Below are 24987 nucleotides of genomic sequence, written 5' to 3'. Positions count from 1 at the left end.
TTTATGTTCCAAATTATATAGCAGAATCTATATTGATGAAACACAGTTCTCAAATAGTCCTCTTAGTTCTTTGCATGACTTGTGAAATGAAGACGGTGCACGTGAAAGCCTCAAGATGGAGAATCTCACTGCTAAAGTTTAGGCACTGTTAACAGCTGCATCTGGTAGATACCTACCTTCTCTTCTTATTGTATGAAGAATTTAGGTCCCTGTTTATAGAGTACTGCTTCCGTGGCAGACTGCATAGCCTAGACAGAGGAATTCTACCCTTCATCTCTTTTAGGCACTCAATAAACCCTACCAATCACAAAGGGAGCTCTGCATGTGTATTTTTGTGAGCAATTGTGCAGATAGACAAAGCCTTCAGAATTAAAAGTTTGTTTACAATTTACATTGTAAATTGGAAGCAGAATCAGAACACGCAAAAGAATATAGAGAATATATCAAAAAAAGAGCTACTGGAACAAAGGGAATAAATGAATACTAAAGCTATATACTATGCCTTTCCTACAGTGAAAGTTTAAAGAGTTTGGGGTTATGTTTCTTAAACCCTGAAATTCATAAATGTTTTTTTTTCCCCCCTCATTGGTTTAGCTGTATTGGGCAATGATCAAAAGCAGGAAGATAGAAAGACGAGGCAGGAACATAATAATCAGGCTTTTTTAATCTTTAATAAAATACTGATGGTTTCTTAAAATGCTTATTGTTATTTGGCTCCTTTGAAATGGGAAGATAAATTCCTTGTGGAAAACTCTTCCATGTTTTATTGAATGTGAAGCAAAACATAAATGCTATATACAAAAATAAACTATGAGAGCATGTACATGCATACTTGTTCTGAATTCTTTATGATATTTATTTTCAACACTGATAGTTCTTTGCAATATTTGAATATTCATGTGACAACATAGGGCTGATTTATATGAACTGAAACAAGAGGAAACCAGATGAAAGCACTATAAATCAAATGAATAAGAACAATATATTATCATTTTCCTATTTCCCAATATTCCGAGTTTCAAGTAAGTAAAAGTTGTTTGTAAAATTTCTGCTACTGGGGAGTATTGTTGCATTTCTTAAATCAGATTGTAGGTGCAATAAAACTTTCATAAACATGTTGCAAATTGCTTCCATCTTTCCTCAGAATAAGATTCTGAGGATTTCTAAATTACTTCAGAATTACAAAAAAGCTTTAGATTTAGTTGTAAATATTATAACACTGTATCAAATTTAAAGTAATCACTTTGAAAATGCGAATTATGATTTAAAGTTGCCTTTATTTATTTATTTATTTATTTATTTATTTTAAATCCATGTCCCTAATCATCCAACCCAATGCAACTGTTTTACTCATGTTGTGATGTCTGATTCTACTGGTTCAGGAAATGTACAGACAGTAGAAGGGAGATACTGTGGCTCTCAGACGATACTCTCTTCCTTTTACTTGTGTACTAAGGATAGAGGTATTGTGCCTGCAACAAATTGTGACTTATTTACATGTGATTGTCAATTGTTATCTCTCTGCATGTAGTTTACTGGCTATACTGAATTATTGTTTCTCTGGTTTATTCGAAGTTTGTTTATATACAGTAAGAAAGAAATAACCTGCTCAAAACATGCTATTAGTAGAGCAGCACAGAGCTGAACCTTTAAACAAATATTTTCCTTATCTATAGTACGCATCCTTTGTTAGTAGGTTGATTTAAGGGATTTGGTTCCATTTTTGTAAGGTAATATCAAAAACTAATAGTGAAATGTCAGTATTAATATGCACCAGTTTGTTAGAAAAATTAAATAATAGTCTGTAGAAATATTTGAAATCATTAGATGAGTTTATCAAATAATTTGATAAATTTTGCATTTGACTTCTCAGTTTTTTAATAAAACTAAAAAAAACCCAGTTTCCACATCTCTTACCATATCGTCATGTGTGTATTGGTTGTGTGGCTGAAGTTTCAGGAACCAAGTCTTTCCTGCTCAATCTGATCAGTTCATATATGTCTGTATGTATGTCTATGTGCTAGAGACATGTAAAATATTAATAGAAGGTCAATGAGTGTTCACCGAGCTCTCTTTACCATAAGGTCCCTGGAGGACAGAAAGCCCTGGCTAGCTTAAGCCTACCATATGGACCTGGTGGAAAAAGGTAGGTCTTGCACACAGTGCAAACCTACCATATGGACTGGGTGGAGCACTCAAAACTCTAAACATTTCTTGTACACCAGGGCCTTTTACACAGAAGAATGTAAAAACATACATAATACGTTACACACAAAAGCCATTGAAAAATGGATCAATTGTTTAGGTTTAATATAATGCTTTCAAGCAGTGTCCAAAACTATATAAATAATCAGGGCTTATTTTGAAACAGTAAGGAGGATCATCAATCATTTATAACTGACTTTTTTACTTTGCATTTAACATCTGTTGTATAATGGGAATGTACGATACCACCCTTAATGCTGTACAAAGACAGAACATCCAAAAATAGTGATAGGGTTAAAGCAAAGTTTTTCTGAATATGCTCCCCTGGGTCTCTTTTCCCTCCTGTTCTTAACCTGAAACACAAATTTAGCACACTCTGTAAGAGTTGTGAGGCAAGTCCTGGATTTAGAAATATCTTCTGTGCTGTTAATCTTTTGGGGAATTGAGATTAAGCATAGGATAAGATCATTGATTCAACTTTATTCCCTCTGTGAAGAGTGTGGTGTTACATAGTGGTGTCTTCTTTTATAAACCAAAGATGTAGTAAAGTAGTATAGTAAAATGCTCGTATTTCAGATCACTGGACCTAATGTTGAACCTTTCTACACATTGCCATATAAACATATCTATATTGTCTTGATTTTTTTTTCTGGTCTTGAAATTTCAACAAGCAGACTAATTTCTTCATATCTTGGAAGGGGAAGAGACTACTGAATCAAAGACACTTTAGAAACAGTGTGTTACTGAGAAAAATGTTTGAGATGTAAGGAAAAATTGTAGGAAGCAGTAAGCTGACTTGTAGACCAGCTAGGACAAAGAGAAGACAAAGGAACAAAGGAAAGTGTTCTGAAAATAATAATAATTAAAGAAGAATTTGGATTTTACCTTTTGAACTCATTGCATTAAAATTTTGGTAAACAAGCAGACTTCATCAGTAGCACTGACTTCCTTTCAAAAACTGAACAAAAAATCACTGAAGTTGCTGTGACTTGCTCGTCTCAGTTTTCTGGGTGCAGCAGTTCACAAAACCATGCATGGTCATCATTTCCTGATGTAGCTTTTGCTTTTTTTACTAGCTGGGCTAAAAGCCAACCTGTTATTGAAATACTGAATAAAAGTATTATCCTTAAATGTATAATGAGATCATCAGGCTGAGATAATAAAGCTTGTGCAATTTGTTTCCATTTGTTTAGGCAGTAACTGTGTTCACAGTACCATAATGGTAAAGATCTTTTGATTCTGGTTTTGTTTATTTACATTTATCACACACATAAATTATGGTAAAGTCATAGAGAGCCTTTGAACCACTCTTAAGATTTGTATTTTGCTTCTATTACATAGCATTTTTAGTTGCTTAGGGATTGAAAGAAATAATTTTTCAATTACATTATTGGCATAAACATTCAAACATTTACAGAAATTTTGATGTGAAACAGAATTAGTAAGAAGATCTGTACCTATAGTGGAGTTGCAACACATATTTCCTTGATGTTATGATATGATATAGATAAAAGACCGAATGAAATATTTAATTTACATGAATGTTTTAAACTGGATCTCAGAAAAGATTTTAATTTACCAGCAAGTATGTAGCATGTTTGCTATGTAAGGTACCTTAATTTTCTGTATTTAATGTAAACCAAACTGATCCACGTTACATGATGACTTGAAACTATTTTTTATCTTCTTAAATCAGTGCAGAATGTGACCCATAATGCATAAATACATAAAGGATATTTTTTTGTCTTCTCTAATATGTATTCTAATATATTAGCATAAATTACGTATTCCAAGACATGAAGACACATGCAAGCCAAATCTCACTTTAAAGTGGATGCCTTAAATGGAGCAGAAAACATTAGAGGTAAAACTTCTACATTTTATTCTATCAGTGAGCATCAAGCTGGTGAATGCCATAGAAATACCGCTAATGGACATATTCTGGCAGCTAGTTGCAGATGTTTGATGAATGAATTTCAAGAGAAATCATATATGATGTAAAAATGCTTGCCTTTTCATTCTAAGGTTTGTTTCTGAGCACTCTGGGGTTTAGGGATTTTGTTTATTATTATGGATTTCTGTGAAAATCAGATATTAGGATATAACCTATAGGCAATGGTTTGAGAAATGTGGCTATAATATTGTAAAGGACTGTTTCTGATGCTATAGACTATGAAGCTCATATTGAATTCCTGTAGGCAGACAGCCAAATTTCTATTAGGATATCATAACCATATAATCTAAACTGTGTACATCAATTATTGTCTACAACATTTGCATCTGAGTAGTGGAACCATTCCATAGATAGACACGTTAAGGACGTTTATTATAGCTCTTAAAAAAATATTTTGGAATAATTTTAAAAAGTACTCTCTTATGCAAATGTGGGGGGTTTAGCCCCAAAAACAAGGAAGCCTCTGTGTATACTGATTCATTGCTTCATGATACTAAAACGGCTCAGTCATTTTGTACCCTCCCTGGTGACAATTTGTCAAAATGGGATGCTTCACATCCTTTTTTTTTCAGCAACAATTGCTGTATTAGGGGTGAGAAGAGTTAAGATCTTGGAGTTACTAGATCGTATACTTCTGTAAAAAGTGTGTATTGCCTTCTGGGTACTTAAGCAAAGACTAGATGCTATTGAACTATTGATGATAAAACACCTGTTCCCTTAACCTCTCAGAAGTGTGACTGTAGGGCTGGACCAACACAATCCCTTAGATACTTTGTTTTCAAAGCAGAGTTTCTTCCCCTACGTTTCCAAAGCATTTGAAGCTTTTTCTTGCATGTTCATGGATTCCTGAACCTGTTGCTCAGTAGCCCCATACAGTTGTGTCAGTTCAGTCTGTCTGACTTGGTTCCTGATTATTATTATTTTATTGGCATCTTTGGCAATACATCTGAGGTATGCATTTTGGCAAGGCAAAAGCTTGGGAACATCTTTTCTTAATATGTTTCTGTCTTGCTATGCATTTTTAGACTGGTCATCATATTCACTGGTGTTCATAGGTTCATGAATTGTAAGTGCAAATATTAGAGGTAATTGGTAGTATCCTTTATGTTAAAGAATTTATTAAAATCATGGGCAATTAATAGGAACTTACAGGAAAGTGAAGAGAATATGAGTATGCATGTTGTTAAATATTGAGTTTCTGCAAAAATCACTGTCACTGAACATTTTATATATTTATCTAAAATAAAATATTTTCTCATGTTATTATAAGAAGAAACATGATGGTATTCTGTATGAATATTCAGTTAAACAAAACACATTAATAAATAGATCCAGTTTTACGTATTCTGAGCAAATAAATATTTTTCTATTGGGACAGATGACCAGTATAAGCTGCCATAAATTCGAAGTGTTTAAACCTCTTTTGTCTTCTCTGTTGAACTTCTCTGACATATTTATTTGTGAAATGCAGTACTGTTGACTTCTGTGCTGCCACTTTACACCAGATGCCAAGCATGCCTGGTTAACCTCATCTGTTTGCCAGCACTGGGGGGATGAGGGTATGGGACAGGTTATGGGCTGCTGAATGAATGACAGCTGATGACTGTTGCTCAGACACATTACCATATATTCATTTTCTGTTTGGGCATCTGATTCATGCTGTCAGCAGATTACCAGGAACATGGGTCATGTGACAAGGTAGCAGGAGCATTAATACTTAGTCCCCCATAGGTGCAACACTGCTAGATATGGACTTCTTGAAAACATTGACTTTTTTTCATTTTTCCTGAAGAGAATGAATACTAGAATTATTAACTGAACACAGACCAAGAAAAACAGTGTGAATACAATGCAGTTCGAGATATTAACATAAAACCTTCATCTTCAGAGAATTGCAAGTTACAAGCTGTGCTGTTATCAAGAACTCCCTTCTTACTACTGTTATGCTTACAAAAGAGAAGTGCTGTTATTTTAGAGGACAATGCCAAAAGTGCTAATATTGTTGATATTCCTTATTTTTAAATTATCTTAAATCCCCAAATAATAGATGTTTTTCAACTTTCATGAAACATGTCTAGAGAATTTTTAATGCAAATCATGTGGCCATTGAAATGATCCAATAAAATCTAGCAAAATGCAATTTTTCCATTGTGAATTGTTTTTTCTCTGCATTTTGCAGTAGCCATAGGGAGGCAGTTAGAGGGAGGAATAGGCAGCACAAAATAAATATGCATACTGTGGATGTATTGCCTTGTACAGTGCTTTTATCAGTTGAGATGTGCATATTCATGTTCATAATTTTGAAAATGGGAGATTTAGTGTACAATATATTCATTATGCAGACTTAAAGTCCACTCCCTGATTCGAACTTTGATTTTAATCAGGAATTTAGCCTTAACTGAAAATACTTGGCTTGATCATTTGGTTCTGCATACATTTAGGAAAGGTGGATGTATGATCAGGCTACCTATGTGAGGGACCCAGCTTCTGAGCCAATGCAGTAAAGGAGATTAAATAGCTAGTATCATGAAGGGTGGGTTTTGATTTCCTAACCAGATATCCCTTTACTACATAGATGATCATGAACACCCCTCAACATGACTGTACAAGAAGCTGAGAATGACTAGTGAACCTATAGGGAGGTGTATTTGCACAGCCCTCCACATACACATATGCATGTAAGCAGTTCTCATAGAATTGCTACGAAGCCAAGAAGCATTATTTTCAGCACTCAGTATTGCCTGTCTGATGGAGTGGAGTTAGCAGAGTACTAATTGGGATGTTGGACATGAACCAGTAAAATACGTTTATATTTTTTCCAGCATCCAAAACATAGATAGCCTTACTCTGCATCCAGTTCCTGCCAGTGGCATTTAAGGATCTCTAAAAAAGAAATAATGGGTATAGTTCTTATAATTAAGAACTGCAGGTTATAATATTATAAAGTGCCTTGTTTTTATACTAATGCATTGTTAAAAATGTAATAAAAATATTTAGCATACCTTTTTAACCATCATTTCTTCTTCAGGAATTTAGAGTTAATTTCTTAATTTCTTCAGAGTTAATGAATGTAATTTATTGTCAGGTGTTCAAGATATATGTGTTTTATGATTTTTAGATATATAGAGAATCATTCTCTGGCTATTCCATTTCTTCTTTTCCTGATCATTCAATGCACTTAAAAAAATTGTGTGAAAAATTCTGTGAGTAAACAGGATACTTTTTTATTATGGGGATAGAGAAACCGTATAATTTTGTTTTGCACATTATGTGTTATGATGCCAAAGTACATAGAATAGAAATGCCATGGGCATTTTAACATTCCATTGTATGGTAAAATACCTTTGTTTAAAAATAGGAATGATAATTTATTCTGAAATATTGTGAAATCCTTAGAATAAATAAATCAGCCAATACTGCTTGACCCAGCCCTATTCAGTAATATGCTGCAAAATAAGATAAAGGTTATTAAAATAATCCTTTTATTGAAAGAGAAAATTAGATAAGTTGCACTGATTGACTCTGAGGCCCTCCTAGGGACATGTAAAATGAAGAATACACTCCACTTGATCTAGTCCAAAAAGCCTGAAGAAATCCTCACAGCTGGAACATCACCACTAATTATACATTTTTGCTTTTTGGCTATATTTTGCCAACTCTTTCCATTAATTTATAGTCATGTTATACCAGTAATTCCTTAAGAAAATTAAAATATGTGATCTTTAAAGACAACAAAATATGTTGTCTTGAAAAACAACAGTTTGGCTGTTTTGTCTATATCTTGCTTAGTCAGTGTAAATTTCTTGCTCCTGAGCACTCTTCTCCCCTCCTTCACCTCATAATCCCAATCCTATTATCCCTTTCCAAAGTGTTTGGCCACCCTGAGTGTCCTTCTCCCCTATTTTCTCAACTTTCCTGTTTCCTCACTTCCTGATTACTGTCTGTCTCTTTGTCAAATCATCTCCATTTCCAATCTTCCATGTCCTTATTTCAGCCAGCAATACATTCCTTTTTTTTCCCTCTGTGCTTATAGATAAATTGGTTTAAAAGGTATCAGCATAGAAGGGATATCACTGAACCCTGGGGAAAGAGAGGTCCCCAATGTTGTGTTCAAGAGGTGATTCTCCATCTATCTCTAATTTGCCATTATGGAGACAACTCCAACTGCAGTATGATCAATGATCCTGTACAGTAGGGACGAATGATCTGTAGAGATGGCATGTTCTTTAAAAGGATTAAAGAATACTGGAAATTTATTAATTGAAACTCTTTTCCAAAAAGGAAAAACATCAAGTTAAAATATTGTGTTTTCAGTAGTTAAAATCTGATAGAATTGTCTGAGTCTTACTGTTGGTGGGCAAGTTCGGCTTCTAAACCTACCTCCAAAATGGACGTATAAAACCGAGCTCTTATGTCCTTTTATTTCTGTGTAATCCTTTACATCAAGTGAGGATGTGCATATTTCAAAGCCATACCACTTATGAAAATGCCCCATAATAGTATACTTGATAGATAGATGCATGAGACCTACTTGCACAAATATATGCAACTGCATCAGGTGCAAAGCCATTGCGCAAAATGTACACATCCAAGAAACATATTCTCAGTAGCTGTGATCCTTTCCATATAGGCTTTTAATCTCTTAGTCATATTTCATTAGTGGTGAGTTACTATTCCCAAAATCCTCAGGCAAACATACCAAGCCAAGAAACAGAACTCAGTGGACAGCATTTGCAATGGTATTATTAACTGTGAGAGCACCAGCCTCTTTGAAGTGTTACAGAAACCAACAATCAGTGAGTCGGTATATTTGAATATTTTATATTCCCCCTTGATTTCCAGCTGCCACAGTTGCAAATGTTTTAATTTCAGAGTATTTGGGTGTCCTGGAGAACTGTTGTTAATATGAAAAGAAGATAATAAGTTGTAGATTGAAAAAAAGTTTTTGTAAGAGTTTGTTTCAGTACATTCCTTTTACAGTCCATAACATCCTTCACAGTTATCTTGCAATGCCCCCAGTTATAGGTAGGGTGAATCTTGAATGACCAAATCTATAAAGCAGCCAAATTATATGGGAATTGGGCAAGAGGATTTTATTTATTTATCTATTTATTTATTTATTTATTTATTTATTTATTTAAAATTTGCCTGAAGTTAGTAATCGTTTCAGTTCAGGACATGGATCCCTTGTTCTTTTGTGTTAATATAAATCCACAGTTAAAGTTCAATTGAAGTAGAAGAGCTTCTCAGACTTGAAACTTTTAACTCTGAGAAAGGTGAAATAACAAGCTTTGTACTGAAGAGCGTTTGACAACATAAGCCAAAATCATATTAAGCCAAATGGAATAGATTGTTTCTACAATGCAGAAAAAAATGTATGCATCAGATTTATGGTAGTAAAAAGTGGAAACAGAATCCTCTTTCATCATTCAAATGGTAAGAGTGAGCCTGGTAGGAACAAATACACGTGAAATATTTTGCAGAGAACAGAAAAGCATCAAGATGCATTACAAAAAAAAACATTAAATGATTACAGAATGGCAGTAATCTGTATAGGGTTTGTTTTTGGTTGTTTTGTTTTTTTTTTTGAGTCAGCTATTATGACTTGCTTTCAAATTCTGACAATATCAATATTCTCCGGTTTGATTGGTGACCAGTCTGAACTTATCCTACGTGCTTTTAGGAATAAAGACAAGAGAACAGCTACCTCTATTCATCTATTATTGTTTAAATAGCTGTCACAGCTTCCAGGATGTCTGGTTCCGTGTTATCTGGTGAAAGAGTAAAATAGAATGGCAACAAACCAAACACAGTGAAATATGTTTGTTGCATTTGGCCCAAACCAGGTGCTGTTTACAGATAAAATCTGGTTTGAACAAAACCAGGTGAATTTTGGAAATTGAGGAACAATGGATGCAGTGGTTGTAGCATTTACAAATATTTTAAAGGTACGTGTTGCATTCAGACTTGCCTATTATGGTGATTTAGTTCATATGTCAGGGCACATATTCATCTCTGCCCAGACACTGTAGAGGTTTGGGTAACAGCTTGTCCTATCCTTGTTTATTTGTTAATTTATAACATCTCAGTTCCCAGCACAAGCCAAGGCAGGTCTGAACACTTCTTTGTTCTGCCTTGTTCTTTCTTTTTTTCCCCCCTTTCTCTTCATTGTTGTGCTCCCCACTCTGACAATGGAGTTGTAGGCTGACCCTATTTCCCCTTTTGCCCTGACTTGTCTTCCAGCACTTCCTTTGATGTGTTTAGACTGAAAATGCCAAATCTCTGTTTCCCAGCAAGGGCTCATCATTTTGCAGCATTGCTCTGCTAATAGGTTAAGAGGAACATTAGTAGTTTCTCTGCAGCAGTTTAAAAGATGTTAGGCTAATGGAAACGAAGATATCTCATCCTATTGAGAAAAGAGGATTTGTGCAGGAATGAAATATTTTTAAAAGTTTTAAAGGCAAGAGGTCATATTATTTTGCTACTAAGATATGTGGTTATGTTTTAATTGGCTGTGTTTACAATGTGGTTTTTCTTTAATATGCATTTTTTCAAGATTCCCTCAATCATCGCTTATCTCACATCCACAAATATCCATGCTTCCTGTGTATAATATGTACATTTGCTCTGTTTCAAACATACTCACCCTCAAAGTTTATTTCACATGGGACATCAAGAAAACAAAGTCACATTAGTCTGACTTTATTTTCTGAGTTGACGTTTCATTAAAATAAGTTCACAGTAAGTTCATCTCTCTAGTCTTACTCTTCAGTGTAAATTTGTTTCTGTTATTTCTTGTAACATAAGAGTTTGGATGTTATTTTGAATTCATATCGTTCTAACCCTTTTTGATTTACTTTGCCAATTGCGAAACCATACTACACATTGTTAAAAAAATCTTTGCAAACTTCACATTTTGAGCATGCACAAAGTACAGCAAGCTTAGAATTAAATAAATTGTAAAGTAGTAATACAGTAAAAAAAATTGATCCCTTGCTTAAATTCTATGACAAGGCCTGTGTTGGAACTTTCTGTATCTCAGCAATTGCATGGAAGAGCAGTTTTTTAATTAATTAAGCCTTATGGAATCTTGAAGTGGGTCAGTTTTATCTAATATATAAAAATATTAAAAGATTTTGATCGCTTAAGACCTAAAATATCCAAGTAGTCCTAGAAAGTATGAGAGGTCCTTGGTCCATTTTGCTGCCAAACCTATAGGAAAATGACATCTTTCCAGTTTTCTTTCTCATTTATATGAATCAACTTCACTATGCACACTAGTGATTCGACTCTTTCTTGCTATACCATGCAAGACCAATACCTTCACTGGAACCACTGATATAAAGAAATCTTTAGCCAAAAAAACTTAGTGATGTAACATGGAAGAGGCTTTTTAATTTTTTATTTTCTTTCCTTTTTTTTTTTAATTTTGGGTAGAAATCATTTGGGAAAGCCATATTTTCAGCAGAGGAAAAAAAAATTCAGCTAGGCAATAATATTGTGTAGTGTTTATCAATCTATTGTCTAACCAGCTTTGTTTAAGTTTTGGCTTTCTTCTTTTGATTAATGAAGGCCTAATAATTCTAACAGCAGTTTGGAAAAAACATTTGGTAATGATTTTTCACACTAGAATAGGATTTGAGAAGTTGAACTAAGCTAGTTTTCAATACCCAGGAATACCTAATTTATTATTTCTAATGAAGTGGTGAATATTTCTATAATATTTTAAAAGTTGGAAAGAAGAAAATCGTATTTACGGCCAAATTTTAGTATGTTACTACAAAATTACTACAGAGCTATCCATGCTGCTGTGGGGTAGCACGAGGACAGCAGATACACCCACAAAGTACATTTTCAGAGCCTGCTTCGAATCTTAGTAAGGTAGATTGGAAATGTTTCAGTAATCTAGAGCCAGTATTTTTCCAGGCACTTTGCAACATGACTGGAAAACTTAAATATAGCTGAAAAAATCCTTTATGATTCTGAATGGGCTGAAGCTTTCCTTGGTCAACATCAGCTCCTTTCAGTAAACTTACCTTGGAAAGCTTTTAAATGATGACTTTATGAGAGTCATTTTGGCATGAGTTGTAACAAATGGGGGATATGGAACAGGGTCTTACTCCTGATGTAGACTACTCTCAGCCTGAGCCATGGTGAAGTAGGAAGAACAGCATCCTTGTTAGTAGTGATCTCACCAAAAGCAGATCTTTCCATCTGAGGGAGTCATCTTAGGCCTCTCTTACAGTGAAAAGACTCTTGTAGAGAAAGATTTCCCTCTTCTTGCAGCAGGTGCCTGTGAGAGTTCGGAAGATTTCCGAATCTTAACCTGATAGTATCTGCTTCTTCTCACTGACTGTAGAAAGAGTTCAGTGGGACCAGCCCAGAAGCAGATATCCAAATTCCTGTTTTGGTATTTCTCTGGAAGGAAATAGTGAGAGAGGTTTTTACTTCAGCACTGTAAATACTGGCCAGCATGACAAAGCTGGTGAGAGATGGGGCAAGAAATCTGCACCTGAGCATGGCTGATAGAGATTGCTTTCTTCTGGAGTAATGGTGATGGGGACTGTTGGAATAAACTGGGACTTTGAGTTATGGGTTTCTCGTCCTGAGGTCATCAAAGCCTAACCCTTCGTTACTGAAGATTTCAATTTTCATGGGCCTAGACTATGTCCACTTAGGAAAATACTGCACGCAGTCCAAGGGAAAGCTCTTTATAGGCAACTAGCATCAACTTTCATATACAATTCTAATGTACAAGATAGAATAAATAGGGAAATACAACTACTATTGAAACTATAATTAAATAAATAAATAAAAAGAAAATAAACTACCCCAAAACATATATACTTTACAATGATCAAAGCCCAAATGGAAAAAAGCAAGTCTGACAAACTCCTTTGTAGTCAAATAGCTGTGCAAAGATCTGCATAATACCTAGAGTACATTCTGATGTCCTTGTATTGTACTGAGATACGTCAATATGTGTCAGTTAATGACAGCCCTTGGTAAGAAGGGTTTGTATGCACATATACATCTCTATATATGTATAGGTAGTTTTCCTTTTGACAATTCAGGTTAACATCTGGTGCAAAGAAATTGACCTAAATTTCTGTATCCTATCAACAGTAGTCTAAAAATATTTTAGAAAGTAAAAAAAACCCAAACCAACCAAACAAAAAACCCCACAGCAAACAAAAAATCCCCCCAAAAAACCACCAACCAGGGTATTGAAGTTTCTATTAATCATGAGGTTTTTCTATCTTTTTTTTTTTTCCATTTCTTAATCCATTCACAGATTATCTGTGAAACTTTAATCTTGGAAGTCTTCAAACTGTGGGAGTTTTTTTCTGTTGTGGTGTCAGAACTGATCAGATCTGATTGTGACAAAGATCCCACTAAGGAGTTTAACACTAATTATTAGAAGATGTCCATGCTTAAAAAAATTAGGCCAGTGATCGTTACCATACTGTTGATTTCATGTATTGTTCAGACATGTTTTAATTGTGGGAATCAGGTGTACTTTCTTGATGAAAAATGTTTTGAGGAGCTGCAGTTTTTCTTGGTGTTGCAAAGTCTTCTGAGCTGTAAGTGAAACCATTAAGAGTGGGAAGGGTTAATTGTATGGGAAGCCTCGTATTCAAAGACTCCTCATATACAAAATATATGTCATGCTAGAAAATCTTCTATTGTCAATCCAAATAGAACACAAACTAAAATGAGATAATTGGGAAGGTGCCCATAAAGTCAGCCTGAATATATTATCACAAGTATATGTGAGATAATATTTGTTTTAAAAAGATTCTATGGCACTGTAAACTCAGTCTCATTAGAGACTGCATTTAAAAGGCTTATAAAGTTAGTCATTAATGTTATCTTGTTGTATCTCCACAGCTTTTTCATTAAAGAAAATTCAGCAGAAAGCATTTTCTCCTGATAGCAGGAACCAATTTGCAATAAATGTTCTGGAAACCACTAGGGAAGCCATTACTGAGGTCTAATAAAAACAGACAAGCGTAACTTGTTCTATATTTTTGTTTCAATCACATACAGATGAGACCCCGCTCTCCACACCAACCGCAAGAGACAGCCTTGACAAACTTTCTCTAACTGGGCATGGGCAACCACTACCTCCGGGTTTTCCATCTCCTTTTCTATTCCCTGATGGATTGTCCTCCATAGAGACCCTTCTGACTAACATCCAGGTAGGCCTTTTTGTAGATCAGCTTAAAGGGATGGAGAGGAGCCAGTTGCAGATTTGTCTGAATTAATAAAACCATTCTAGCTTAATCAGTTCATAAGATTATTTGGATCAACTCATTTACTGAAACTTTCTAGTAATTTAGGTTTTAAAGGAACAACAGCAAACAAATGAATTTAGAAGCTGTCAGATAAAGCACATAAAAATACAGATTGTATATTAAACCACAGCAGAAAATTCAATGTAAATTACATTGATGTGTTTAACAACATTTGTCTTCAATGCTCTTTTTATTACAGGCTAATGAAATGTATCTTACTGTTTAACTTTATCTCATTTACTAAACAGAGAAACAGTTCTTTAATAAATAGTTATTTTAAATTGCTGGAGTGCCAAGGTGGAAATGATATGTAAAGCTATTTGAAATGTCTCCCATAAAAGCATTTACAAAAGGCACTTCTTTTATAAATAAGCTCATTTCACTTACAGTACTGTCTTCAAAGAATAGACTTCAAAGAGTATTACCAAATTTTATACAGATTTCCTATTTGGTAGTCACAATGTCTGTTGTATGTACAGTAGAACCGGATTCAAATATTATTTGAAGTATACACTGGTATGTAGCTCAAAGCCAAGTTGTTGGCGTTTCATATTAGAATGAAGAATTTTTTTTTTTGTCCTGCTTCACAGGGTTTGCTTCTTTCCTCATCTTGTTTAACACCCAGCTTGTAGCCTGAGGTGTCGGATGTGCATACTCTCAGCATCTGGGCAACCACTCTGCCCATTCTTAGCAAAGCATCCTGCTGATGGTTTAAGCCAGAAACCATTTCAGTCTCTCACATTAGTCAGTTACAAATAGCGGATATTCAAAAATTAACCTGTGTAGTTAACTAAAAATAGATACATTTATATTTTTTGCAAAACCTTTCACTCGATAGTTTTAATGATGAGAGCATACAAATTATATATATTTTCCTGACTAAAAGAGAAGCAATGGTATTTGAAAGTGTTTTTACCATAAATAGTTAATGTTGCAAAGGGAAGCCTCTGAGCTACAACCCTCTGGAAGCTAGGAAGTGTGACTAGGAAAGCTTCACTGTGTGCATGCCTTGTTCTTCTAGTTTTCTTTTTTCACTCAATGTGGGAGCTTGTTGGAAACAAGATATGATCTTCTGGATACACTGTCAGACTCATTAGTAAGGTCATTTTGATCTCACATATAAATCTGTAGCTAACAAAATTCAGTTAGGTGGAAAATACACCTAAATGCAGTGAGAAAGAGAAGGAGCTTCAATATACCTTCCCCTTCACCCCTTTCAAAGTAGGCAACACATTATTTGCATAGTTTAAAAATAATGATAGGTAATACTGGTTTTAAGACTGAGGTTTGATATATATTTAATTTCTGTAGGATCGTTAGACCTACATGATGGTTAACATGATGGTTTTTTTGGATACATGAAAGAATGGGAAGAAAGTCATATATCAACTTAACTTTATATTTGGGACATTTCTAAAGAATTTATCAGTGGAAATTACTAAAACAAGTACAGTAAAGTAAACAAACCAAATTAGAATGACTTAGGAATCTCCAGGGGGGGAAAAATGTCTATTTTTGACATTACATTAAATAAAAATTGTCAAGAGTGACACTGAGGAGAAGAATGGCATGCTGTGCTTAAAGCCTGGCTCCAGATAGAATCATTCTGTATTAAAACCAAATCTGGAACCTGAGTGTGTTTGCTACAATTATCATTATCCAGCCTCCATAACATCTGACCTTCCCTAAAGGGAAATATTTTGGTTTTTCTAATGTCCTGTGTTGCACTGCATTTCCCATTGTCATTGCCGGCATATTGATTTAATATCAGGTTAGAGGATTAGCCATAGCATATACAAGTTGGACATACTGTATTTTGTGTAATCTTTTCCAGCTGATCCACTGGAACAATTAATAGAGTTTCATGCAACTCTGAAATTGTTATTCCTGTCCCAAGGGGCACTGATAATTTTTTTAGCTGTACCTTTTAGTTTTTCTCAGCCCCTTCTGCATTGAATAAAGGGAGATACTGAATGTTTCAGTATTTTTGCATTAGAGCTGTCATTGGCAGCAACAGCACTTTTGATATGCATCAGTTTGGCTCTAGTGCAGATTTTTTTTCACATTGCATGCCTACTGATGTGCACTGATTTAACTTCTAAAAATGAAACTTAATTTTGTGTAGCTTATAAGTAGTCCCTAGTGGATCTTGACTCCAAAAAGCTAATATTTTTCAGACATAATCAGTAGCAATAGGTAATGTATTACCATTAGCTATGTTAGCAAGTATAAAAAAAGGAAAGGCTGGGGGAGGAAGTGTGGTGCAGAAATTCAATAGAAAATGTAATATGCTTTTAGCAGCTTCGTACTTTGCAGCAATTCTTAATATAAAATTACACACATCAGTGTTACACTCTAGTGTTCTCCATGTTTATTCATAATGATTGTTTCATATTTAAAGAACACCAAAATATTGTGTTTTGTCAGCCAAGGACAATAATAGTTTAATAGTAATTTATTTTAAACTGCTACTGATAATACAACCAATCAACACATTAAGTGATGCCAACATTGGCATCTTGCTAAATAATCTCTACGCTTTGCACTGAGAGTACATCTTTCAAAGATAAGTCAACAAGAGCAATCAGAGCAGAAAATTAGAATTTGGTATCTTAGAATTAAAATACAGCTAAACTAAAGTTTTAATTGGGGTTATCTAAAAGGGCACTTGATGTAATGATCTCTTTCATTTGTTACTAATTGTTTGTTCCTGATGAAGAAGAAATATACATGAATGTACTTGAATTGAGTAAAGATGGCAGTTGCTTGAGGAGCTTGATTTTATTGTTAAACACAATGGATTGTAAGAATTTGTGGGGAGGGTGTTTGCAACTTTAAACTTACTAGACAATACACTTTTCATCAACAAATACCTTTCATGTAATTTTACTTGATCTGGTTTATTAATGATTTGGATGAATCACATGTTCCAGTAAGTGATTAATAGGAGGAGATTAAAACATTCTAGAGCATAAGCCAGAAGCAGATATTGATAAACAACTTCTACTTCAATTTCTTAGTATTTCAAATGCATCAATGTAGAAGAATATGGCAGAGGAAAGGAACAGAATTCAAATTAACTTCTACAAAATAGATTGTAAAGGCTTTAAAATATTATAGATTGTATCTTGCTTTGCATATGTATGTAGAGTTATATTTAGCTTTCTTTTTTACTTTAGTAGTCATTCAGGTTTAACATTCAACACAAAATACCTTTGTTATTTAGCCATTTTACAATAGCAGTTGGCTCTTTGAAAGAAAACTCCTAAAACTTTAAACATATTTGTAAGAACATTTATTGCGTTACTATTGTTACTATATTTCCAAACATGGTTCTATACTTATGTAGCGTATATCACAGGTGACCATCTGTGCCTTGCAATCAGAAGCTGTTGAGATCTTTTAGCTTCTGTGGACTTTATTAGATTGAAGTGTAATAGAGCTGCAAAGCATTAAGCTCTGAATAAGACAACACCTGAGACATCAATTTAGTTAAGAAGGAGGATGAGGAATTCTGAAAATAACAGGCTCCAAAAACAGAACTGAAAGAGGAATTTAAAGGACACAAATTTTAAAGTAGTCATTGATACTGGGAAGACTAGTGGGATAAATGTGCAGACTAACAGTCATGAAAAGTACTTTTTCTATTTCTCAAGTATGACTTCTTTTTCCGTTCTATTTTTTGGAGATATATTAAAAAAAAAAAAGTGAAAAGACATGCCACCCAGAATCCAATTTAGGAAGTGTGCCTGAGGGGTGAGGAAGCTTATTTTGGAGTGGGGGGGGTCATGGTTTCATGTCTGTAGCACTACAGGGCTTGAGTGTGAACCTTGTATCTGTTAGCTTAATGCTTCCCTAAGCAGAGCCACTGGGGAGTACTCTGCAGTCTCTTGTTGGCATTGTTTTGCTTTATATCAGTAATTAAATCTCTGTTGGGTCAAATTATCTCTATGGTTAAGTTATCAAGAGTCTTGCCTAGGATAAAGGAGAGTTAGTTTTGTATCCTTGGGGGTTCATATATGCATATCCATGCTTAATTATCTGCTCTATTATGATAGCTTCAATAGGAGAGATTCATGTGTAGACCTAAGAGCCTGGTGGCCAGGCTTCTGGAAAATCTAAAAGGACATTTCCATGTTCATTTATTTCAATTCCATTTCTCCTTCCATTTCCATGCCCTGCCTCAGTGTCCTAACTATCTAGTTATTACTATTGTTATTATTGTTATTGTTACACTGTTAGCTCTGCCAGGATCATCCTATTTCCTTGCAAAAGAAGAAGGAATTGTGAAGTTGAAATTCACAAGAGAACTTTAGAATAGTCTGAATTGTTATTTCCTGATACAATAACAAGAGAAAAAAAAGTAGAATTTTTCTCAGGTCAAGAAATTGAGAGATGATTGTGTTTCGTTCTCTGCTGTGAGATTATTATCCAAGATCAGGTAATGGACTTTTTAAACAGAGATATTTTCATGCTCTGTGACTCTCCTTTGCTTAGTATCCCAATCATTCTTGGAAACTCTATGAAATATGAAACTATTTGAAATTAATAATAATTAACAATTATGAGGAGCAAAATGGCAAGACTTTAAAAGAGCCTTTCTCCCTTTGTTAATTTTCATTGGCTTAAGTTCTGTGTATGATGTGATTGTGAGACTGCCAATTCTTTTACAATTTTCTTGAAAGGAATAGACCTATCCTTATATGTTTTTCACATTAATTATATCACAGTCAAATGCAAGTTTGCGTTTTCTGGGAAAACTTACAGATTTTTGTCCATCTGTTAAAATTAATTCCAGTTAAAAATTACTGTTGATAATTGGGAGGCTTTGATCCTGTGACATAATAATTTTATTTCTGGAATCTCAAATGACCATCAGTGCTAAAAAACAGTAGCTAGTTATTATGTTAGCTGTTCTAACATTGTTTCAAAGATTATTCAACTTTATCTTTGAACAGGGTCTACTAAAGGTTGCTATAGACAATGCCAGAGCTCAAGAGAAACAGGTCCAACTGGAAAAGACAGAGCTGAAGATGGAGCTCTTCAGGGAACGAGAACTGAGGGAAACACTTGAAAAACAGTTGGCTGTGGAGCAGAAGAACAGAGGTATTTTAATTATGCAGACATAAACAGTTTGCTATTTATTTCCTTAGGAAAAATAATTTTTTATCAAACACTTGTGTTTGGTCAAAACACTACCCCCCTTACATCATGTTGTGTCTCAGCTGACTGCAATGCAAGAAGTTTCATAACCTGCCTGATTTTCTGTAGGATCTTCATGAGACTTGGAGCAAGGACCTTCTTTTGCTCAATGTTTTTCTTGAATATTGCTTGTTACATCAGTAATAAAAAAGCAATTATAAATACCATAGGTGCTGTTACAGAATTTTGCAGGTTGTGATCATTATGATAAGGGATAGCTTCTTAATACAATTTAAGAGTCTGCAAGTTTTTAGGAACTCTCATCTGTGTTCTTATATTGCATATTTAGGCATAAGTAATAAATATGAAGATGATAGTAATATATAAGCCCTTTATAGTGCACAGTAGATAAAATGCATATTTGTAGAAGGAACAGTTAAGGTTCTTCTTGATAAAGCAAGAGCATTAGTAGCATTTCTAACGTTAACAACAAGCCACTGTAAAGCATATACATGTTAAAGATTTTTAAATAATTTCATTGATGGTAAAGACGAGACTGTTTACAGTGATTTGCATTAACTGTTTGCATTATGAGCATGTTCCCATCTTTCTTTATGCATCCATTTTTCTGTCTCTGTATGCCTCACCTTTTAATAGTGTCTAATTACTTTGCAAGGGACAGCTAACCTCTGGGACTTGCTGTTTAACTCAGACCATGGCAAGTCAGATGTGTATTTTTGCAGGGCTAGAGTTACAACTCTCTTCTTGTCCAGTTTAATTTTCTGGGAACCACCTAAATAGAGAATCCTAAGAACAATTGGTTTCACAACCAATGTCATTATACGTTTAACTAGCATGCTAGCAGTAAGTACAAAATGTAATCATGTTTACTGCCTTGACCCATTCAAAGGTAGGACTATCACATCATTAATTACCCTTTTTTAACTTTTGAGAATACATTTTTTAAGACAATAACTATTAACAATTATTACAGCTGTGCAGTGCATCATCCCTTTGTCCATAGCTGGTCCATTCTGCTCAGTACAATTGTACTACTTACACTTCTAAAGTTGTTTGGTTAAAGAGCTTGTTTATTCTTTGAATCCTTCTCACGACTGCTCAAATATATATTCTTTTTTAGAGTTATGCAATCATATGCACAGTAGAAAAGGTTGTGGGGGAACCATCTGACCTTACTTGAGTTTTGCCATCTAAAAATTAGGCACCTCATTTACATGAATAGAAGTTCCCTTTCTGGTCAATAAAGAAAGAGATTTGTATATCCTGTTCTCAGATAGGTAGGTGTCATCAATTGCACTGTGAAGACTTGTTTCTCTTCTCTTTAACTCCAGAGGGAATATCATTGACTCGACTATACTAGACACATATGTTTTGATCAGCTGAAATTAAGCAAAATGAGTTTCACTCTAAGTTGTCGGAAAAGAGTATGGCATAGTCCCTTATTTTGTTCAGGGTACTGAAATAATTGACAATATTATTTTCATCATGATGCATTACCTACTTTTGGATATGTATCCCTCTAATGATGATATTGCACTGGGAAGAGTCAGACCAAAGAGGAATGGATTTGAACAGTTATTGGTGATATGCAGCAAAACAATTATAATGAGGATAACTATCTCTACCAGTGGATACTTCTGTTCTAAAGAAAGAAAAGTGATGGATTATGCTTTGAAAGGAACAAATCGATGTAAGAGAGAAAAAAATAAGACCAGATTGTAATTATTGTGAGAATTTATTCTTCAATTAAAGGTAGAAAAATGCATAGGAGCCTTTACCTATTGTTAGTTTTCTAGATAGCAAGTTTATCTTAAAGAAAGTTTCACATGTCTTAAGCATGAACAAGATGGGAGAAGTGTACCATATCCCTGAAGTAAAGGTATACCATATGAAAATATTGAAATACACTTAAAAGCTACAGCACAGAAACACAAGCCACTGTTTCACATACAGGTCAAAACCCCTTAGGTGAATGGGATCTGCAGCATTAGGCAACATCTATCTATCTTTTGCTCATCATGTTAACACAAGTCAAATATCATTTTCTTTAGTGGCTGCATCTGAATATTTTTGCCTTTTTTTTGGAACATTAAATTCACTGCTGCTATTGTATATTCTATAGAGCTGCGTATTTACTGTACTGTTTCCTTCCTTCTTTGTAAATATTCCAATTAGTGATTCCTAAGGCTGTAGGATGTGTCTCATCAACTAGTGAAAGTAGGATAATATCTCTTCTGTGAGCAGCTACACAGTAAGGGCTTGCTAATTCTGGCTCTGACTGCTGTAGTCACATCTACAATGTGTCAGCCATGATGACATTTTAATTCAGAAAGCAACATATGTTTCCTCCTCATTTATTGCAATCACTTTCAAAGTACTTATAATGAAAACATTAAAACCATGCAATGATTCAAAATGTATTTAGTTTACTCTTTGTATAGATGCTAGATGTTCTTTGATGGTATAATGTAATTAGCCTGTGAAGTAGTTGGTGTAGTACAAAATGAGAAAGAACTAAAATTCCAAAGTCTTGTATGTAAATTATGTAGTTATTCTGACTACAGGATATGTGCTTATGTTAATTTTGTGCCTGAACAGTTCTGTATAGCAACACAAAATATCCAAGATCAACCAAAAGGTGGTTCTTCTTAGCATATAAATTAAATAGGAATAAGATAGTTCCCTTTAAAAGTTCCATTATTTGCATTTTGTGAAATATACCACAGTCACAGTCTACTGTACATGGGGACTATGAACTGGTGGAAGTATATTTTTATCTTTTCCAGCATTCATCCCTAGGCATGTACCAGAGGTCACTTTAGAGTGAGATAGAGGGCTAGATAAATCTTGGCGTGCAAACCTAGCATCACCTAGTATCTGGGTTTGGCAGGGATGATTCTTTTAATGTAGGTAATGAATTCTTTAGTGAATAGTTTAGTAGCTGGTTTTTTAGTTAGTGTCAAAATAACAGACTCTCCAGGAAAGGATTATCCAGGAAGATCTTAGGGCAAATAAGCTTTTTACATAATAATAATAATAATGGCCCATCTTCGCGAACGAAGATTTGGGGAAAGGTCTTTTACCTTTCCAGCCTGCGCAATGGATTTTTTAGGTGAGACACAGCCTGCGCTGAACTGAGCCCACCCTTTAATCCTAAGGTTCATCTGCCGGGGCCAAGCAAGCTTGGACAATGGCAGTGAGGTCCTCAGGACGTAGGTTTGTTTAGAGTGACCTTCTCATAGATGGATGGCCTCACAGGCCTAACGGACTCCATCTGCCCGGGGTACTGGCTGGATTCGAACCTGGGTCGCAGAGGTGAGAGTCCTGCACGCTAACCACTAGGCCACCAGGGGTCCCCGAGCTTTTTACATGCACATCCATGAAACCCCTAAATGTACTGTATGAGAAGGATTGGGGTGTGATGGGGGAAGATAATGCTGTGCTCTACGACTTCACATAATTCCTTCAGAGGCTAACTTTGGTTTTTATGGGGTAGAAAAATTGGTTCCTATTTTCCTTTTTCATCAGCAACATAACCTGTGATACCTTCCTTTAGTTAGGGATCCTTCAAGTCTTACTTTTGTGCTTGTAAGTCACTGGTAACATAGTAAAGAAAATTGTGAAGTTTCATCCAGAACTTACAATCCTTTTCCTTACACAGTTTGAACAGAAGAGATACAAGGAAAACATTTTTTCTAAATTAGGGCTTTATAATACTAATTCCTTTCCTAATATTTTCCCTCACATTAGACAAAGTATAGTAATATTTACTTGACTGGGGGATCCAGCACCATAAAGGATTTGATGTGAGTTCTTCAAGGTTAATTGGCTGATGGGACAGTAGCTTATAGAAAGCAAGAAAGAGAAAAGCCAAAGATAAAAGGGAAATGTGGAAAAGAAATAAATGTAGGGAAGAGACTGGGCAGTAAGAGGTTGGATGGCTTACAGGAAGCAGAGCTTGAGGGGAGTTAAAACTCTCAGGTCTTTTCCCCAAAAAATGAGGATCACAACAGAGTGGGGGCTGCCCAGGCACCCAAGGCAAACAGAGGCTTATCTATGCCAGATGATTCAAAAAGGACATTTCATTGCTGGTACCAAGGTTTTCTGGTTTTAACATTCATAGATTCCAGCTGTTTATAAAAAAAAGAGCTATTACTTGATATCACTTACAGTTTTGAATATCCTCATATAGAACAGTAGTTCTTAGAATATCCCAGGGTGATTCCAGCAAATTTCAAGTAATATAAATTAGTATTGTATAATAAATCAGTTTATATGAACAATTGCAGTTGTAGCATTTCTCAAGACTCTTAGTAGGTAATTGTGCAGCCAAGTTTCAGATCCAAATCTGAGTACACTGATGTTATTTTCTTTTCCTAGCAATAATTCAGAAAAGACTAAAGAAGGAAAAGAAGGCAAAGAGGAAATTGCAGGAAGCACTCGAATTTGAGACTAAACGACGAGAGCAAGCAGAACAAACACTGAAACAGGCAACTTCAACAGATAGTCTCAGGGTCCTAAATGGTAAGAAGCCAGTTTTTGCCTCTGTATCATTAGCTTTCAATTTAAGTACCAAAAGAACCATGTTATATTGAAATTTATAACATGATAGGAGGGGAAAAAAAAGAAAATCTCTTTTCTTTCCTTCATTCAAGTGATACCTCTGTCTTTATTGCTTTGTTACTTTATATAGTATGTGCAAATAAACTCACTGGAGAGAATGTTCGAACTAGGACAATTTTATATTATTAGCTTGAGAAGTCAATTTTTTTTCTTCCTCTTTTTCTCCCTGCTTTATGCTTGAAAAATCTATTGCTCATTAATCTTCCTAGTCTAACAAAAAATTGTCCTGGCCTCCAGTCATTGTTCAGCATTAAAAAAACTGACAAAGGTTGATTGTATTGTAATTCAGCATTGGAGTAACAGGTTGTAAAAAGGGCTATAAGAATCAAATGAAATATGTGTCAGTCTTACCTTTCTATGTTTCTAGACTCTCTGACCCCAGAGATAGAAGCTGACCGCAGTGGGGGCAGAACAGATGCTGAAAGGACAATACAAGGTACGAATTTGCAAAAGGCTATAAATCTAGATCTTGCTATATGAGTTTTTCCTCAGCTTTAGACTGCTATTCAAGCATGTAGCCTACCATCTGGGCCACATCAAAACAAGTTCAAACAAGGTCAAGTTCATCTTGCTTGTTTATAAGAGAGAATAGAATACATTGTGTGCTGATAGATTTTCTTTAAATTAATAGGTCATTTCTGTTTATACAGAGCAATTAAAGAAGAGTAATTAATTTGAAGCAGTATTGGGTTGAGTCTCAGACAGGCTGAATGCAGTTTTTGTGAATATGTGTAGTTTGACTTA

The 24987-nt window shown here is 34.8% G+C and overlaps 1 protein-coding gene across 8 annotated transcripts in view; it reads left to right on the top strand.

Annotated features, from left to right (window-relative positions):
- DACH1 (dachshund family transcription factor 1) overlaps positions 1 to 24987 on the top strand; it is a 357379-nt gene that overhangs the window by 291771 nt on the left and 40621 nt on the right. For all 8 annotated transcript variants that reach the window (XM_027674513.1, XM_027674510.1, XM_027674516.1 and 5 more), the window contains 4 exons: positions 14210 to 14361; positions 19416 to 19563; positions 24001 to 24144; positions 24611 to 24679. In XM_027674513.1, the coding sequence (XP_027530314.1) occupies positions 14210 to 14361; positions 19416 to 19563; positions 24001 to 24144; positions 24611 to 24679 (513 nt within the window). The remainder of the gene's footprint in view (positions 1 to 14209; positions 14362 to 19415; positions 19564 to 24000; positions 24145 to 24610; positions 24680 to 24987) is intronic.

This window comes from Neopelma chrysocephalum, unplaced genomic scaffold (genome assembly GCF_003984885.1).
Source record: "Neopelma chrysocephalum unplaced genomic scaffold, ASM398488v2 Primary Assembly neopelma1_25, whole genome shotgun sequence".
Taxonomy (NCBI): Eukaryota; Metazoa; Chordata; class Aves; order Passeriformes; family Pipridae; genus Neopelma; species Neopelma chrysocephalum.
The sequence above is the reverse complement of the archived record's forward strand: the minus strand, read 5'-3'. Positions and strand labels throughout refer to the sequence as shown.